This window comes from Zalophus californianus, chromosome X (genome assembly GCF_009762305.2).
Source record: "Zalophus californianus isolate mZalCal1 chromosome X, mZalCal1.pri.v2, whole genome shotgun sequence".
NCBI lineage: Eukaryota > Metazoa > Chordata > Mammalia > Carnivora > Otariidae > Zalophus > Zalophus californianus.
This window is the reverse complement of record NC_045612.1, coordinates 58,947,409-58,967,598: the sequence shown is the minus strand read 5'-3', so window position 1 is coordinate 58,967,598 and position 20,190 is coordinate 58,947,409. Positions and strand designations below refer to the sequence as shown.

General features: G+C 34.5%; 1 protein-coding gene across 2 annotated transcripts in view; it reads left to right on the top strand.

Annotated features, from left to right (window-relative positions):
- The window catches only part of APOOL (apolipoprotein O like), a 123,047-nt gene that overhangs the window by 83,168 nt on the left and 19,689 nt on the right, over positions 1 to 20,190 (top strand). Inside the window, exons 6-8 of one of the 2 annotated variants that reach the window (XM_027609644.1) lie at positions 12,925 to 13,016; positions 18,707 to 18,820; positions 19,028 to 19,145. In XM_027609644.1, the coding sequence (XP_027465445.1) occupies positions 12,925 to 13,016; positions 18,707 to 18,820; positions 19,028 to 19,145 (324 nt within the window). The remainder of the gene's footprint in view (positions 1 to 12,924; positions 13,017 to 18,706; positions 18,821 to 19,027; positions 19,146 to 20,190) is intronic. The other variant, XM_027609646.1, reaches the window with a different exon arrangement.

Genomic DNA, 20,190 nt, shown 5'->3' with positions numbered 1-20,190 from the left:
GATTCTGTGTTACAGCATGTTTACTTTTATAAACACTGTGCTTTAAAAAATAGAGCGATTTCAAGATGTTTAACATCATTAGTTATTAGGTAAATGCAAATGAATATCACAGTGACATATTACTACACACATATTAGAATATCTAAAATTAAAAAGACTGACCATACCAAGTATAGTCAAGAATGTAGAGCAAGTGAAACTCTCATACACTGCTGGTGGGAGTACAAAATGGTACAGCCATTCTAGAAAACAATTTGACAGTTTCTCTTATAAAGTTAAACATGCTCTTATCATGAGATCAAGTAATCGCACTCCTGGATATTTACCCTGGAAAAATGAAAAATCTGTACATAAGTGTTTATAGTAACTGTAATTACCAAAAGCTGGAAACACCTAAATGTCTTTCAGGAGTAAATTAAACTGTGGCACATCCAAACGGAATTATACTCACGAATAAAAGGAATAAACCATTGACACATGCAACAATCTTGATGAATCTGACATAAAGAAGCCAGTCTAAAAGAGTTATATATTCTGTGATTCTAGTCATATAACTTTCTCAAAAAGACAAAACTGTAGTAACAACAACAACAACAAAAAAACAGGTCAGTAGTTCCCAGGAGTTAAGAGTGGGAAGATGTGACTATAAGGAGGTAACATAAGATTTTTTTTTTTAACAGTGATAGAACTCTTCCATATCCTGATTGTACTGGTGGTTACAGGATTCTATACATGTATTAAAATTGATAGAACTATAGATCAATTTTCTGTATGATATTTAAAATAAAATACAAAAATATACAGCTATTATTAAAATTATAATTTATCATTTTGTCAGCTTTTAGATAACTTTATTTTTTAAAAGATTTTTTTAAATTTAAATTCCAGGTAGTTAACATATAGTAAATATTAGTTTCAGGTGTACAATTTAGTGACTCAGCAGTTTCATACAACACCCAGTGCTCAGTACAACAAATGTACTTCTTAATCCCCATTATCTATTTAACCCATCTCCCCACTCACCTTCCCTCTGGTAACCATCAGTTTGTTCTCTATAGTTAAGAGGCTGTTTCTTGATTTGACACTGTCTCTTTTTTCCCCTTTGCTCATTTGTTTTGATTCTTAAATTCCACATATGAGTAAAATCACACGGTATTTGTCTGTCTCTAACTTACTTCACTAAGCATAATACTCTCTAGTTCCATCCATGTTCTTGCAAATGGCAAGATTTCATTCTTTTTTAAGGTTGAGTCATACTCTGTTTTATATATATAGATATATATATATATATCTATATATATCACATCTTTATCCATTTATCAGTTGATGGATACTTGAACTGTTTCCATAGTTTGGCTACTGTAGATAATGCTGCTATAACATTCGGATGCATGTATCCCTATGCATTACTATTTTTGTATTCCTTGGGTAAATTCCTAGAAGTAGAATTGATGGATTGTAGGGTAATTCTATTTTTAACTATTTGAGGAAATTCCATACTGCTTTCCAAAAGGCTGCACCTGTTTCCATTACCACCAGCAGTGCAAGAGGGTTCCCCTTTCTCCACATCCTCACTAACACCTGTTGTTTCTTATGTTACTAATTTTAGCCATTCTGAAAGGTATGGTAGTTTTGATTTGTATTCCCCTAATGATGAGTGCTGTTAAGCATCTATTGAAGTGTCTGTTGGCCATCTGTATATCTTCATGGAAAAATATCTATTCATATCTTCTGCCCACTTAATTGGCTTGTTTATTGAGTGTTGACTTTTATAAGTTCTTTATATATTTTGGATAATAACCCTTTATCAGATATGTCATTTACAGATATCTTCTCCCATCCCATAGGTTGCCTTTCAGTTTTGTTGATTGTTTCCTTCACTGTGCAGAAGCTTTTTATTTTGATGAAGTCCTAATAGTTTATTTTTGCCATTGTTTCCCTTGCCTGGGGAGACATATCTAGAAAGAAGTTTCTATGGCCAATGTCAAAGAAGTTACTGCCTGTATTCTTTCTAGGATTTTCATGGTTTCCTGTCTCACAATTAGGTCTTTAATCCATTTACAATTTATTTTTGTGTTTGGTGTAAGAACGTGGTCCAGTTTCATTCTCTTGCATGTTGCTGTCCAGTTTTCCCAACACCATTTGTTGAAAACACTCTTTTTTTCTACTGGATATTCGTTCCTTCTTTATTGAATATTAATTGACCAAATAGTTGTAAGTTCATTTCTGTTCACTTGCATTGATCTGTGTATCTGATTTTGTGTCAGTACTGTGTTGATCACTGCAGCTTTATAACCTGAAGTCTGGAATTGTGAGGCCTCCAGCTTTGCTTTGCTTTTTTTGACTGCTTTGGATATTTAGGGTCTTTTGTGGTTCCATGCAAATTTTAAGATGTTTTGTTTTAGCTCTGAAAAATGCTGTTGGGGCATTTTGATAGGAATTGCATTAAATGTGTAGATTGTTTTGGGTAGTATGGACATTTTAACAATATTTGTTCTTTCAGTCCATGAGCATGGAATGTCTTTCTATTTCCTTCTTTCATCTTTAATTTCTCTCATCAGTGTTTTATAGTTTTAAGAGTAAAGGTCTTTCACCTCTTTAATTAGATTTATTCCTAGGTATCTTATTTTTTTTAATCTAAATTCAATTAAGTAACATATAGTGTATTGTTAGTTTCAGAGGTAGAGTTCAGTGATTCATCAGTCTTATATAATGCCCAGTGCTCATTTTATCACATGCCCTCCTTAATGTCCATCACCCAGTTACCCCATCCTCCCACCCTCCTCCAGCAACCTTCAGTTTATTTCCTATGATTAAGAGTCTCTTATGGTTTGTCTCCCTCTCTGATTTCATCTTGTTTTATTTTTCCCTTCCTTCGCCTATGGTCCTCTGTTTTGTTTCTTAAATTCCACACACCAGTGAGATCATATGTTAATTGTCTTTCTCTGATTGACTTATTTAGTTTAGCATAATACCCTCTAGTTCTGTCCACGTCATTGCAAATGGCAAGATTTCATTTCTTTTTTGATGACTGAGTAGTATTCCATTGTATATATATACCACCTCTTCTTTATCTATTCATCTGTTGATGGACATCTGGGCTCTTTCCATAGTTTGGCTGTTGTGGACATTACTGCTATGAACATTGGGGTGTAGGTGCCCCTTCGGATCACTACATTTGTATCTTTGTGGTAGATACCTAGTAGTGCAATTGCTAGGTCATAGGGTAGCTCTATTTTCAACTTTTTGAGGAACCTCCATAGTGTTTTCCAGAGTGGCTGCACCAGCTTGTATTCCCACCAACAGTGTAAGATGGTTCCCCTTTCTCCACATCCTCATCATATCTGTTGTTTCCTGAGTTGTTCATTTGAGCCATTCCATCTGGTGTGCGGTGGTATCTCATTGTGGTTTTGATTTGTATTTCCCCAATGCCAAGTCATATCGAGCATTTTTTCACGATGACGGCATACACTATGTGGAAAACCCAAAAGACCCTAACCCAAAATTGCTAGAACTCATACAGGAATTCAGCAAAGTGGCAGAATATAAAATCAATGCACAGAAATCAGTTGCATTTCTATATACTAACAATGAGACAGAAGAAAGAGAAATTAAGAAGTTGATCCCATTTACAATTGCACCAAAAACTATATGATACCTAGGAATAAACCTAACCAAAGAGGCAAAGGATCTGTACTCAAAAACCTATAGAACACTCATGAAAGAAATTGAGGAAAACACAAAGAAATGGAAAAATGTTCCATTCTCATGGATTGGAAGAGCAAATACTGTTAAAATGTCTATGTTACCTCAAGCAGTCAATACATTCAATGCAATCCCTATCAAAATACTATCAACTTTTTTTCACAGAGCTGGAACAAATAATCCTAAAATTTGTATGGAACCAGAAATGACCCCGAATAGCCACAGGAATGTTGAAAAAGAAAACTAAAGCTGGTGGCATCAGATTTCCGGACTTCAAGCTCTATTACAAAGCTGTAATCATCAAGACAGTATGTAATCATCAAGACAGTATGGTACTGGTACAAAAACAGGCATATAGATCAATGGACAGAATAGAGAGCCCAGAAATGGACCCTCAACTCTATGGTCAACTAATCTTTGACAAAACAGGGAAGAATATCCAGTGGAAAAAGGACAGTCTCTTCAATAAATGGTGTTGGGAAAATTGGACAGCCACATTTAGAAAAATGAAACTGGACCATTTTCTTACACCATACACAAAAATAAACTCAAAATGGATGAAAGACTTAAATGTGAGACAGGAATCCATCAAAATCCTTGAGGAGAACACCGGCAACAACCTCTTTGACCTTGGCTGCAACAACTTCTCGCTGGACACATCTCCAGAGGCAAGGGAAACAAAGGCAAAAATGAACTATTGGGACTTCATCAAGATAAAAAGCTTTTGCACAGCAGAGGAAACAGTCGACAAAACCAAAAGACAACTCACAGAATGGGAGAAGATATTTGCAAATGTCTTATCAGTTAAAGGGCTAGTATCCATAATCTATAGAGTTTATCAAACTCAACACCAAAAGAATAATTCAAGCAAAAATGGGCAGAAGACATGAACAGGCATTTCTCCAAACAGGACATACAAATGGCCATCAGATACATGAAAAAATATTCCTAGTTATCTTACTGTCTTCTGTGTTGTTATTGGTGCAGATGCACAGATTTCTGTATATTGATTTTGTACCTGCGACTTTACTAAATTTGTCTGTCAGTTCTAGCAGTTTTTTGGTGGAGGCTTTCAGGTTTTCTATATATATGTTACCATGTCATCTGCAAATAATGTAAATTTTACTTCTTGCCGGTTTGGATGCCTTCTGTTTCTTTTTGCTGTCTGATTGGTGTGACTAAGACTTCCTGTACTATGTTTAAAAATAGTGGTGAGAGGTGATGTCACTGTCTTGTTCCTGATCATAGAGGCAAAGCTCAAAGTTATTGCCATTTAGGATGCTATTAGCTATGGTTTTTTTCATATGTGTCCTTTATTATGTTGAGTATATTCCCTCGAACCCTACTTTGTTGAGGGTTTTTGTCATGAATGGAGGTGCTATTTTGTCAAATGTTTTTTCTGCATGTTTTGAAAGGTTCTTATCCTTTCTTTCATTAACATTTATTGATGTGTATCTTGTTGTTTGATTTGTAAATATCAATCCACCCTTCCAACCAGGAATAAATCCCACTTGATTGCAGTGACTGATTTCTTTAATATATTTTTGGATTTGGTTTGCTAATATTTTATTGAGAATTTTTGCATCCATATTCATCAGGCCTATAATTCTCTTTTTACTGGGGTCTTTATCTGGTTTTGATATCAAGGTAATGCTAGCCTCATAGAATGAATTTTTAGGTTTTCCTTCCTTTTCTATTTTTTGGAGTAGTTTGAGAATAGGTATTAACTCTTCTTTAAGTGTTTGGTAGAATTTGCCCATGAAGTCATCTGGCCCTCAACTTGTTTGTTGGGAGTTTTTTTGATTACTGATTCAATTTCTTTACAGGTTATTGATCTGTTCAAGTTTTCTGTTTCTTCCTGTTTCCGTTTTGGTAGTTTATATGTTTCTACAAGTTTATCCATCTCTTCCACGTTGTCCAGTTCGTTGGCATAAAGATTTTCATAATATTTTCTTACAATGTTTTGTATTTCTGTGGTGTTGGTTGTTATTTCTCCTTTCTCATTTGTTTTATTAATTTGGGTTCTTCCCTTTTTCTTTTTCATAAGTCTGGTTGGAGGTTTATCAGTTTTACTAATTTTTTCAAAGAACCAGTTCCTGGTTTCCTTGATCTGTTCTATTGTTTTTTTTTTCTTTAGTTTAAGTATCATTTATTTTTTTCTCTAATCTTTATTATTTCCTTCCTTCTGCTCATTTCAGGTGTTCTTTTTGTAGCTCCTCCTTTGTGTAAGGTTAGATTTTTTTATCTGAGATTTTTCTTGCTTCTTAAGGTAGGCCTGTGTTCCTATATCCTTCCCTCTTAGGACTGCTTTTGCTGTATACCAAGGTTTTGGACCATTGGTTTTCATTTTCATTGTTTCTGTTATATTTTTAAATTTCTTTGTTAATTTCCCCATTGGCTCATTCATTGTTTAGCAGCATATTGTTTAACTTCTACGTATTTGTGGTCATTCCAAATTTTTTCTTTTGGTTGCCTTCCAGTTTCATAGTGGTCAGAAGAGGTGCATGGGATGAGTTCAATCTTTTGATATTTTTGAGGCCCGTTTTGTAACACAATATGTGATCTGTTGTGGAAAATGTTCCATGTACACTTGAAAAGAATGTATATTATGCTGTTTTAGGATGGAATGATCTGAATATATCTGTTAAGTCCACCTGGTCCAGTGTGTTATTCAAAGCCATTGTATCCTTGTTGTTTATCTGTTTAGATGGGCTCTGTCCATTGATGTAAATGGGGTGTTAAAATCCCCTAATATTATTGTGTTATTGTCAATTAGTTCTTTTATGTTTGCTACTGTTTTATATATTTGGGTGCTCCCATGTGGGTGCATAATTATTTATGATTGTTTCATCTTCTTTTTAGATTGTCCCCTTTATTATTATATAGTGACCTTACAGTCTTTGTTTTGAAGTCTAATATTGCTACTATGGTTTTCTTTTGGTATCGGTTTGCATGATAAATGTTTCTCCATCTGCTCATTTTCAATCTGCAGGTGTCTTTAGGTTTAAAATGAGTCCATTGTAGGCAGCATATAGATGGGTCTTTTTAAATCCATTCTGACACCCTATGTGTTCGGATTACAGCATTTATTCCATTTAAATTCAAAGCAATTGCTGATAGATATGTCTTTATTGCCATTTTATTACCTGTTTTGTCTTTGTTTATAGAGATTTTTTCTGATCCTTTCTTGTTTTTGTCACATTTGGTCTCCTTTCCACTCAGAGTCCCCTTTAATATTTAATAATGGTTTAATGGTCAGGAACTCTTTTAGTTTTTGTTTTGGAAAGTCTTTATCTCTTCTATTCTGAGTGATAGCCTTGCTGGATAGAGTATTCTTGGTTTCACATTTTTCCTATTTAGGACTTAGAATATGTTATGTCACTCCCTTCTGGCTTGCAAAGTTTCCATTTAGAAATCTCGAACCAGCCTTATGGGTTTTCCCTTGTAAGTTAAGGACTTCTTTTCTCTTACTGCTTTCAAGATTATCTTCTTTATCACTATATTTTGCAGTTTTAATTACAATATGTCTTGGTATAGGCCTTCTTCTATTGATTTAGATGGGAATTCTCTGTGTCTCCTGGTTCTGGATGTCTGTTTCCTTTCCCAGATTTAGGATGTTTTCAGCTATTATTTCTTCAGATAAACTTTCTGCCCCCTTTTCTCTCCATTTTCTGGGACTTATAATATGAATGTTATTACATTTAATGGAGTCACTGAGTACCCCTAGTCTATTCTTGTGTTTCATAATTCTCTTTTGTTCATCTTAATGAATTTTCATTACTTTGTCTTTGAGGTCACTAATTCATTCCTCTACTTCTTCCAGCCTGTTCATTGCATCAAGCTTGTTTCCAATCTCATCTATTGCACTTTTCATCTCTGATCAATTCTTTGTTAACTCTTTTATCTCTGTGATAACTTCTTACCTGTATTTTCTATTATTTTCTCAAGCCCAGTGAATATCCTTATGATTGTTCCTATAAATTCTACATCAAGCCTGTTACGTACATCTGTTTTTGCTTAGATCTCTGCCACGGACTTGTTTTGTTCTTGCATTTGAGATCATTTCTTCGATCTTTGCATTTTCTCTAAGTCTCTGCTTTTTTTCTCTGTGTTCAAAAAGCTGACCATGGGGTACCTGGGTGGCTCAGTTGCTTAAGTGTCTGACTCTTGATTTCAGCTCAGGTCATGATCTCAGCTCCGTGCTCAGTGGGGAGTTTGTTTGGTATTCTCTCTCCCTCTCCCTCTGCCCCTTCCCCCTCTCACATTTGTTCTCTCTCAAATAAATTAATTAAAAAAAAGAAAAAAAAAGCCAGTCATTCTTCTACTCCTGAGAGTAATGGCCTTATGAGGAAGAGGCCATGTAGTTCCTATAGCCTGGCCCTTTAGGGTGTATCTCCAGTATGTGCTGCGTGTACTCTGCTCTTGTGTTTTGGCTGCTCTGTCCTTTAGGCCAGTCGTGTGCAGTGGCTGTTTGGCTGCTCTTGGAGGTTTTGGTCCCTGGCCTGAATATGGCAAGTTTAAATTAAGTGTGCTCTGGTATGCTTGTGAAATGAGACATGTCACCACCTCCACCAGAACTGAAGCCCTGTAGAACTCACTGGTTGGTACATGTGGTGTGGGTAGGGGGTTTCTACTGGTCTTCTGGGGGAGGGTCCCACCATGGTGGGACTGAGGCAAGCATGTCTGAAAAGAGCAGCTTCACCAGTGTGCAGGGGTTAGGGCTTGTTGTATATAAGTTAGGCAAGTACTGTTGGTGCTGCACTACTTCCTGCCAGTAGCTGTGTACTTACGCCGAAAGGCAGAGGATGAAAATGGTGCTGGCCAGCTCCTTTGTTCCTGGAGTGGTATCTTTCTGAATGTTGCCTGTCAGAGATGCACTCTGAGAAGTGCAAATAATCTCCCCACTCTGTGCCCCAGGCCCTCTTCAGATCACTGTTTCCACACTTTCTGCCCTCCTGGTTGTTTACCTGCCTTCTCTCCAGGAGCTGGACAGTATCCTCCAGACTATCCCAGCCAAGCCTGCTGATCTTTAAATCTCCAGGTGTTAAGCCCTACTGGTTGATAGAATTCAACAAAATTCAGTCCCTCTCATTCTCCAAGCCATTGGCTTTGGGGAAGCCTTCTTGTCCATTTCCCTGTGTGTTCCTTTCTGTCTCACCCTTCTCTAGACCATGGCTCCCTCTCCTCTGCAGCAGCTAGGATCGATTTCTCCCCTAAACCACATCCCCACACTTCCTACCTTCTTTGATATGGCCTTTTCTTTCCCTTTAATTGTGGAGGTTTCTCTGCCAGTCTTCAGGTCAATTTCTGGAGTATTTAGGATTATTTAATAGTTATCTATTTGTGTTCGTGGGATAAGGCAAGCCTAGTGTCTTCCTACTCTACCACCATCTTCCGCTACTCCTTTTTAAACGAGATTTTCAAGGGTGCCTGGGTGGCTCAGTTGGTTAAGCATCTCATCTGCCTTTGGCTTACATCATGATCCTGGGATCCTGGGATCGAGCCCTGTGTCGGGCTCCCTGCTCAGCGGGGAGTCTGCTGCTCCCTCTCCCACTGCCCCTCCCCACTGCTCATGCTCTCTCTCTCTCAAATAAATAAATAAAATCTTTAAATAAAAGAAAAATATGTAAACATTTTCAGAGTCTCTAGCTATCAAAAAAAAAAAAGACTTTGGGAATTTTATGTTAATGTTAAAATGTATGCTAACCACTCAAACTTGTTTTCTCTGCTTTATGATGACCATTCATATTCTGGGGCTATATTAAGGATTTGAGATAGAGATGCTGGTATCAGAAAAATATTTTATTCTCTCATCATCTCATCCTGACCAAGATTGCTAGAACCAACATCAGCCACCTCAGAATGGAATTTGCGAAAGTAGACAACTCATTACTCTCATTCAGCACATGAGGCTTGATATGCTTGATTTCTTTTTTCTCTCTTTTTATCCTGTATCTCTACGAACTTTGTCATTCCCTCTCACTCTACCACTTTTGTAGAGGGTCCCCAAGACTACCCGCGTGTTTGGTTAAGTAGGACAACTTAGAAGACTCAACCTATAGTCATAGGCCTTATTACTGTGAAAGATTGCAAAGTAAAATCAGAAAAGGGAAAAGGCAAATGGGGCAAAGCTTGTAAGAAACCAGGTACAAGCTTCTAAGGATCTTCTTCCAGTGGAGTCATATAAGATGTACTTAATTCTTCACTAATGAATTATGATAATACATGTAGGATGTTGTCAGCCAAGGAAGCTCATTAGAGACTGAGCAGTCAAGGTTAGTACTAGTAGCTGGTCACATAAACACACTCTCTCTAGCATGTCCAGAATTCCAGACTAGAAGGAAAGTAATTACTCAGCATAAACCATATTCTTTCAACAGTTTAAGCACAGTGCTTCACTCTTATCATTCAGAGAATGTTTTCTATCATTGTATGGAACTGTTTACCAGAGAAGTCCCCAGATGCCAACCGAGAGCGAACCTTGCAAGCAGGACTTTCTAATAATGGCAGTCTTGAGATACTATGTGAACTCTTTTCTGCACACTATTATATAACTGTCTTTCATAAATACGTGGCAAATTTTGTACTTTCCCATCTTCTACCTCTGAGTATGGAAATTCTCAGTAGGCATTACTGCCTCTCTTCCTCACTGAAGTCCTTACTAAACTGGTACAGTTCTCTGGTTAGTAGCCATTTTGGTCACCTTCCATTCATCTTCTATCCACAACTCAGTTACCAATCATTGTTCCCAAACTAAATTACATGTGTTTCAAAGTCACAGCTCTGACTGGAATCAAATATCAGATACCTTATGGTTGGTTTGCCCAGTTTTAGTCCTTAAAGTAGTCTCAACTCAAGTATACCCAATCAGATACAAAACCTTTGTGAATTATAAGAACATTCCAACATTCTAACTAGCTCATATATCTCATCCCAATAGATCTAACACTCTCCCTATAGCTAATATTAATGGCTACTGATATCCCATTTTTAATTCTAACACTGTGAACAACTTTCACTTGGATACATATTATAAATTACTTATTAGGAAAAAAAATGAAAACCAAGATCACTCTTTGTAGCATATAAGACTCAAAGAAGAACATACTAATCAGTTTTCAGTAAGAAACTCATAATCCACTTGCAAAAGAATATGTTTCTTAGGTCATTCACATTGTTTCTAAATGTCAGAGCTAGAATAATCTAACCTACTGTTTTTCAAATAGGGATCTCAACCTATTAGGTAATGAAATAAGCATAGTGAATAAATAAGCATGAATCTCAGGAGACATTTTATTAAAAAAATAAAATAGAGGAGAACAACAAATACCAGAGTGTTCTGTACTTAGTATGGGTAAATAGTGTGAAAGTTCTTTCCATGGAGCGTGTGTGTGTCTGTGTAAGATAGGTCATAGGTCATATTGTAAAATTTATTCTGAGTCATGGTCAAAAAATGTTTGAAAGCTGTTGATTTAGTCTAACCCCATTAGCTACATATAGAGGTCCAGAGAAGGGCAATCACTTAGTGATTTCTTGGTACATAACTTGTTAGTGGCTGTGTCTAGAGTCCTTTCCTACTTATGGGAGTAGGGCTATTGAATCCAAATGAAATTTATGTTTTGTTAGACTGGCCCTTCATAACAAGTAAAGAGAAGATGAATGTAAGTCTTTTTTTTTAATATTTAAAATGACACATCAAGAAAAAAAAAATGCTACTTTCCAAGGTTAGAAGCAGCACAATTAGGGGAATTTGGCTGAGTCAAGGAAACTTGCATTAAGAGACGTTAGGTCAATAAAATCAAGAATCAAACTATAGATACTAGAATAATTAGTGAGCAGGACCTGAGTAAAGGAGCAACTTAAGACATGTTTTTTTTTTCCTAACTTATATGTTTTAACAGATCTAGACCCTCTTTCACAGAACCACACAAACTAGTCTAAAACCAAAGGAAAGCTAAATTAGAGATTGAAGCAGCCTACCTACCCACCTCTACCAAGTTCAGTCTCGTAGACTGTAGGCCTCCTTACGAATAGGTAAACCAGACACAGAAATAAATAGCTCTTGTTTCTATCTTTTTATCTTTCATTAACATTGCCTGCAAACATCGCTAGTTACTTTTCACCTTAGTCTTTACTGATATATCAAATAGGCCATTCCATTTTTAAAGTAAGGGTTGTAAGAGCTGTTTCAGAGAAAAAAAGTACTTATCCCAACTAGAAAGCCCATCATCTAAATGCCCAGCTCATATTTAGAGTCCAAGGTATCCAATCAAGCATTTAAGATACATATTGTTTTGAACCAGTGGTCTGTTGGACCTAAGCTATGGCTATATGAAGTTACTAGTGAGATTGTATTTGGGAAGATTTTTTTTTAAGGATTTTGTTGTAAAAAAAAAAAAAAGTTTGGGGGCGCCTGGTTAGCTCAGTCAGTTAAGTGTCTGACTCTTTATTTTGGGTCAGGTCATGATCTCAGGGTTGTGGGATTGAGCCCTGGAAGGGGGGAGGTGGGGAGAGGGAGGTGGAGTCTGCTTCTCTCCTTTTTCTTCTTCCCCTTGCTTGTACTCTCTCTCTTTTTCTCTCTCTAAAATAAATACATCTTTAAGAAGTTTGAAAATGTCTCTTAGTTTAGGAACTTTTGGAAATGCATACATTATCTCAAGTTACCTGCAGTTATTAAATTATTACTTCTGTATTTTAAATCAGTGACATGAAAGAGTTATAGACCTTTTAAAGTCCTTAACTGATTAGTTAGTTGGATCTTTCATGTTCCTGAGGACTTAATCAAAACAGGATATGTAAAGAGAGTCCATATCGCTTTAACATGGTGTCACAAGTATAGTAGTTCATCAATTCTTTGTATTACCATGCCCTATTAGATACTTGAAAAAAAAATGTGCTTACAACTTTGAGTTTCTTAGGACATGAAAAAAATACCTAGTTTTAAAAAAGAAGAAAATCATCAACTCCCTTTGTGTAGCTAATTATCAATTTTAAATTGAGAATACTTTTCTAAAATTGGACATGACAACTGAGAGATATTAGTTGAATTGTGATCCTTAAGGATTTTTTAGCTACCATTTTGATTAGTATTATTATCTAAAGAATAAATTGACATAGGATAATGACTTGAAAGGGAACAAAGAGAACATTAAAGTTATAAAAACATCAAGTCTCTGCTAGCATCTGTTTGGAGTTTAATAGTTTGTTTGAATTTCATAGGTTCTAGGTTTAAGAAAATTGCTTATCCACTGGGACTGGCCACTTTCGGAGCAACTGTTTGCTACCCAGTTCAGTCAGTAATAATTGCAAAGGTAAGTTCCTTTTAGATAGCTACATTTCAGTATTTGTTTAAACTCTTAGTGTGACAATATTTAAATGACCTAAGTATCTGCAACGTTTAATTTCCAGAGAAATAAAGTGAGCATCAACTCTTACTTTGGCAAAATCACATTACATTTCAGCATGGTAAATGCCATTCTTAATTACATGATCATCACAAATAGGATAAATTTGTTGAAATATAATTCAAAAATATAAATGCTGCTTTGAGGATTGGGTTCAGAGACACAATTAGAATTTATGGGGAGAAATACCACTCCATTGCTGAGCTATGTGAAATTCAGTTTTTAATTAACAGAAAATTATACCTGCTGGATGCTGTCAGTTCATCAGATTAGTATAAGAATCAGCAAACTGGTAGATAACAGCGGCTTCTGAAGGTTAAAAAAAAAAAATCATATATACAAATTCAATTTTGATACCACCTAGAACTAAGTAACATTTTCCATGAGTCCATATTATAGCTGTTTTGTCATTTTCTTATGAGCTTACCTACAAATCCAAACATTCTCCTAATGATTTGAACAGTTTGTGCCAGTATTTTACTTTTAATACATATTCAGATTGAGAAGGAGAGCTTTGGGTAATGCAGTATTTTCTTCCTTTCCTTCTTTTCTTAATTACCAACACTTAACATTTCCCCTCACACTTGAAGCACTGTGTAGTGTTACCAGAAGAATTTTCTGTACTTGGATTCTCATTACTACATCTCCCTAATTATTGATGTAGATAAAACTGCCTACTCAGTATTTTAAGAATGACAAGAATATAGTGCCCTATGTAGTTTGTAATGTGATGAAGCTATAAAAGTTTATAGCAAAGAGGGCATTATTCATTAAATCTAGTTATAGTTGAGACACTTGGTCCAAAATGATCAACTTATTTTTTATAAATCTTTCCTGAGAATTTATATAGGAATTAGCCACTTCAATTCATATCATATTCATGCTGAAAGAAACTTCCGAGTTTATTACATTCAACTTCCTCATTTTCTCATTTACTGATAAGAAAACTGTGGCCCAGAGAAGTTTCACAGTGACTGATTTTGTCCAGGGTTGTCTTCTGTTTCCCTGTCCATTTCTCTTCTCAGTATGTAATGCTGCCACTCAATCTTTTTGTTTGTTTAGAGTAATGCCTTAATGTTTTTTTTTAAATAAAATTGGTAACTATTCATCCTTAAATAATTTAAGCATTATAGAAAAGTATAGGGAAAAAAAACAATTAACCATCTGGAATTCTTTCATCCAGAAAAATATCAGTGTTAACATTTGGTAGAATGTTGTCTAGACATTTCTTTATGCATATATAGAGGTAGAAAGATAGATGGGTGAATAGGCAGATATAGTTTCATAATAACAGGATAATACATCTTATTTTTAATTTTAAGAATAAAGTATTAAACTTAATTTTACTCTAACAGAAGGAAAATAAAAACAGAAGAATTCCTGAACTTCAAATAAAAATTTCTATGATAAAAGATATTAATGTGCGAATCCTGAAAGTTTTTCTATGGTTAAATACTGATTGTTACTGAAATTCCTAGAGTTGAGACCCTTGCTTTTCCTTTGGCATATAACAATGCCATGTGTAATATCTGCTGGATTCTATATATATATAACATGGATTCTTAACCTGAGATCCATGATAGGCTTAGGAGTGACTCCAGCACATGAAACTATGAAAAATTTTATATATACAATAGATACCTTCTAATTTGGTATTATTGGGACCAGTAGTTAACAATTCATTAAAAATGTTAAAGTGGAAAGTTTTTAAAAGTCATAAATATGGACCTTAAATATTTTATTTCAAATTATAACATAAATGTGTGTCCATTTTTCTCTTTTGAAGTAAGTATTTTCTATGAGTCTGGGTCTCCTAGTTGAAGATCATGGCATCTGTCTTATAGTTAGCCATAGACATACTACATGTAGTATGTCTTCTACTGTTTTCAGTTTAGATTTCCTTTAAATAGAATGAACACTTAAAAACATTTTTAAAATAATATGAGTGCAGAATCCTCTTAAATTGTTATTATTTCTCCCAGCCTTTAACAGTTGACTTGCCCACCTCTAATTTAACAGTAGTTTGGTAAATCATTTTTTAGTCTTTACAAAGCATTTAACTTAATTTTCCTGTAGACAACAATTCTCTTCACACTCATATTTCATCCTATTATGTTACATTTATTTTTTTTAATTATAGTAAAACTGATATAGAGACTTAGAAATAAATACAACTGATTCTTGGTAAGTGCACAAATCACTTGTCAAAGACAGTACTTAGATATATTTGAGAGTACCTGCTTTCGGTGAATATTCAGCATTCTATGAACATCATTTATTATACATTTTTAAGACACCTTTACTTAATCAGACAAGTGTCTTAAAAGGATATCAAATGAGAGCTCTTCTGCTATATGGGTAGTTTCTTAAGGAAAGGGCCCGTACCTTTCAGGAGATTCTCCAAGAGGTCTTTGACATAAAAAAATCACAAAATGGTAGTCTAGAAGGCTCTTTGAAAAATAAGTCACTTCCAGTTATTTACCATTTTGGAAATATATTTCAAGATGGGATTACTTTTTGCTTTTTATTGTTTTCCTCATACTGTTTTCATTATTAACTTTAATAAAGAGTATCAAGTAATCTGTCTTTGAAAACTATAAAATACCTAGGAATAAACTTATCAAATAATGTTCTAAGATCTGTTTATTAAAAACTATTAATCTGTAGTAGGAAGGGAAAAATGAAGGAGGGGGAATTGGAGGGGGAGATGAACCATGAGAGACTATGGACTCTGAGAAACAAACTGAGGGTTCTAGAGGGGAGGGGGGTGGGGGATGGGTTAGCCTGGTGATGGGTATTAAAGAGGGCACGTATTGAATGGAGCACTGGGTGTTATATGCAAACAATGAATCATGGAACACTACATCAAAAACTAATGATGGAATGTATGGTGATTAACATAACATAACAATAAAATTTAAAAAGAAAAAAACTATTAAACTTCAGTGAAAGGCATTTTTAAAAAATTTGAATACATTTAGAGATATATCTTGTTTCTAGATGAAAGGACTGAATATTGGCATATAGCATATGTTCCCAAATTTAGAAGTTTAATTTAGTTCTTACAGAATTCTTCGATTTGTAGGGAGTATGACATTCATTCAACCAGTATTTGTTGTCCATTTACCATGTATTGGTAACTATGCTAGCATAGACAATAAAATAGACCAAAAAAAAAAAAAAAACAAAAAAACAAAAGAGAATATCCAAAAACAAATACATCAAGTATGTCTTTGTATATATTGTGGGGTAAGGGGAGGGTATAGTAAAGGTGGCATTTCAGATCAGTGTGTAAAGAAAGGATGGGTTGGTTATTCCAGACGTGTTGGAATAATTGGCTTTTTGGAAAAAAATCTTAGACCTTGCAAAAATAAATTTCAGGTGGACTAAAGATCTAATCATAAAATATAATACTATAAAAATATTAGAAGAAAGAAGGTAAATACCTCTGTAATGTTGAGATAGGAAGGGCCCTCTTAAGCAAAACACAATCCAGAAACCATCAAAAAGATTAATGTATTTTACTACATCAAAATAAATATGTTTCTTCTGATCACAATATAACATTTACAAAGTTAATGGGTAAATTAAAACTGGGAAAACTATTTGCAACATCTATAACAAAGGACTAAATAATGGCCTTCCTATAAATTGATAGGAAAAAGATAAAGGCTGTCTAAGAAAATGAAGAAAGTAAACAAACAAGCAATCCACAAAATAAGAAACATAAATGGCCTAATATGAAGGATGCTTAACTTTATCAGCAATCAAATAAATGCAAATTTAGAGATCATTTAGATATTGGCTTTTAGTCTTTCAATTTGATAAAGATTTAAAAGACTCATAGTTATTACTATGAGTCTGCTTCTGGTAAATGGGGTAGGAAAACACACTTTTGGTGGGAGTATAAAGTACTACAGTGTATTGCTGACTTTATGGAGGCAATGTGGCAATATTATCAAAAATTAAAATGTATATAATCTTTAATCCAGGTATTTCACAGAATTTGTACCAGGAAATACCACAAAGATGTGTGGTCCCAACTGTATGTGTAAGAATGCTAATCACAGCATACTTATAATTGCCCAAAAAAGAGAAACATCCCATATTACCCAAAATAGGGGATTTATTAAACTAACCGTGGCATATCCATTGTAGAATACTAACTGTGCAGCTATTATAAAAGAAGCAGATCCCAGGTATATAAACTGATATGGAAACATCTCTGACAAATTATTAAGCTTTTAAACTATCAAATCTCACTATGTATAGTGTGATCCTATTTGTGTTTTTAAAAAGGAAACAAGCTAAGTGTATATGTGTGTAGTTTATTTTAAAATTTAATTTAAAACATAATTGAGATTGTAGTGTAGAATCTGTTCTCTAATCTCGTCTTTTCAGTGGTTCATGGAAATCCATATCAGTGCATATAAATCTAAAGTCTACCTCATCCTTTTTGGTAGAGGTATATAAGTATCAACATTCCATTTGTTTTAAAATGTGTGTGTGTATCTAATGCACATATAAGGAAAACCTCAGGAAGAATAGCCACACAGCTGTGACCAAAGTTACACTGTGGGGAGGAAGAAGACTTCCTTTATATTAGTGGTTTGATTTATTTTTCTTAATTGTAAGTATATACTTAGCAAACAAATTCTATTTTAAGCAAGAAAGTCACAGTTTTTACAAGTTTTATAAGTTCATGTTTATAAAAAGTATAATCCTGGAAAGCGTCCAAAACCTCTTTAAAACTTGAAAAGTCAATAGCTATTGAAATTACTTTAGCCATAAGGAACAAAAAGATGGGGAAAGAACAGAAAGAGGGAATAAGGAGATTTTTAAAGGGAAAGAGATATGAATGAAAGTAAGAGCAGCGTCAGGAATTCACTCACCATCCTTGCCTCTGCTTTGGTGTGTTTGTAGTTCATTTGTATTTTATGTTTCTACCAAGAGAGAGTATTATTCTCTGGAGAAATACATTAATACTTTATGACAGGAGAAAGCGCCAGAAAATTTGAACAAAAGTATTAACTTCATAGCATCTTAAAATCTTATTTTCTGATTATCTCAAGCTGTCTTTCCCAAACTTCTGTTAAATAAACATAGTTTTAAGTTCACATATTACAGTGTGAATGCAAACTATACATTTTTAAGAATTTATTTTTCTAAGAGCAGTTTTAGGTTCACAACAAAATTAAGCAGAAGGTACAGAGATTTCCCATACACCCCCTGTTCCCACACATGCTCAGCATCCTCCATTATCAACATCCCTTTTCAACATCCCCCATTAGGGTGGTACATATGTTGAAATTGATAAGCCTACATTGACACATTATCACCCAAAGTCATAGTTACTTTAGGATTCGCTGTTGGTGTTATACTAACTATACATTTTTTTAGCCTTTTACATGAGGCAAGTAAGTTTTCATACAAGATTTAGAAAATGGGGTTTTCTGTTATATGATCTAGAGATTTATATCTTTACTATTGATTCTGACCTGATTGTTTACATAAAATACCTGACATAATTTTTTTAATATTTGTTATTTTGACTTTTAAAAATATATTTTATTTGACTCACTTCTTGTTTTAATTAGGTAACTGGGAAAAAGGCATATACTACAAGCCAGCAAATTTATGAAGCAGTTAAATCATTGTGGACAAAAATCAACAAAAAAGAGTCATTTCCTAAACCTAAAGAAAAATCTAAGGTAGAGTTTAAATGGACCAAAAAGGTAGACATTTGATTTTGTTGGTTGGGGTGGGGGATTGGCTTATAATGGGAGCCCTGAACAGAGGTCAAGGATAGAATGAAAGGAGATGAAGGAACATAATATCTTTGCATACTATACGTTTTTAAGATGTTTTGTTTTAGCAAAATGATTTACTTATGAAGGAAAAATCTTTTTGGTAAACAGCTAGGAAATTCTGCTGAAATAGAAATACCTGCAAAAGCAACTGACAGCCTGAAATACTCAGTGCCCTTGACAACAGAACTCAGCTCTGAAACAAAGATAAAATCAGAATCCACCTCAGGTTTGTTTGAAATAATTCAATTTTGTTTTCATTCTTTCCTTAAATAATGTTATTGTATTATTAGGAGTAGTTTGAACTTATGTGCTTTCTTCATAAATGTTTTTTCTTTCTCATATCTGTAGTCTATATATCTTTTTAGGTTGTGAGATACTCGGGTACTTGGGACTTTTTCTAGTTGTCGCATTGTTCATAATACCAATCTTTGCATATGGTTGTGTGCAGTAACACTGGTGGGTTGGGTGAGTGAAGCATTTAGTATCACTTTGTAAATGTGAGCTTTGTAATTAGGTGGAGAAAAATGTGCCTTTCCAGATTCTATCAATTTACAAGCTATAAGTATGAGTCGTATCTACATAGAAGAAATACTGGCTTTCCATTTCTTGTGCTATTTACCCCTATCAGTCTTAGCTTCCACCATCACTATTATTTAGTTTAGATATTAGGAGAACATTCAGAATGAAACAGTAGAATAACACCAATCATAATACTAAAAACTTTTTTAATATTAGATACTGGCAATTGATACTTTGTGAGACCAAATAGTGACAATTATACTTTCTAGGCAAATACTACTATGGTTTTACTGTAATCATTGAGAAGGTAACAGAGTGTTTAATACCATTTTAGGAGTGTATTCACATAAACTCACCAGTCACTGGGTAATACAGGATTGTCTATCTGTACAGTGTGAATGGTACTACCCATTGTTTTATTGCAAAGGAAATAGGACCAACTCAGAGATAAGGAAGTAGAAAATAATGATAATATCTGCCCTTTACATTGTGCCTACTGTGATGTAAAGAGCTATAAATATCATATGTTATTAATTCTCACCCAAAAGGCAAAACAAAACAAAAAACTCTTGTGCATATGTAATTATAATTATTGCATAATGAACAGACTGAAACGCCAGAAGCCTAAGTAACTTGCCCAAAATCATAGAGCTTACGAGTAGTAGACGTATTCATAGCCTAGATTTTCCTAATACAAGTCCAAGCTCTTTCTATTGTGTATAGATTATCTAATTTAAAATCAGAGTTTAGTC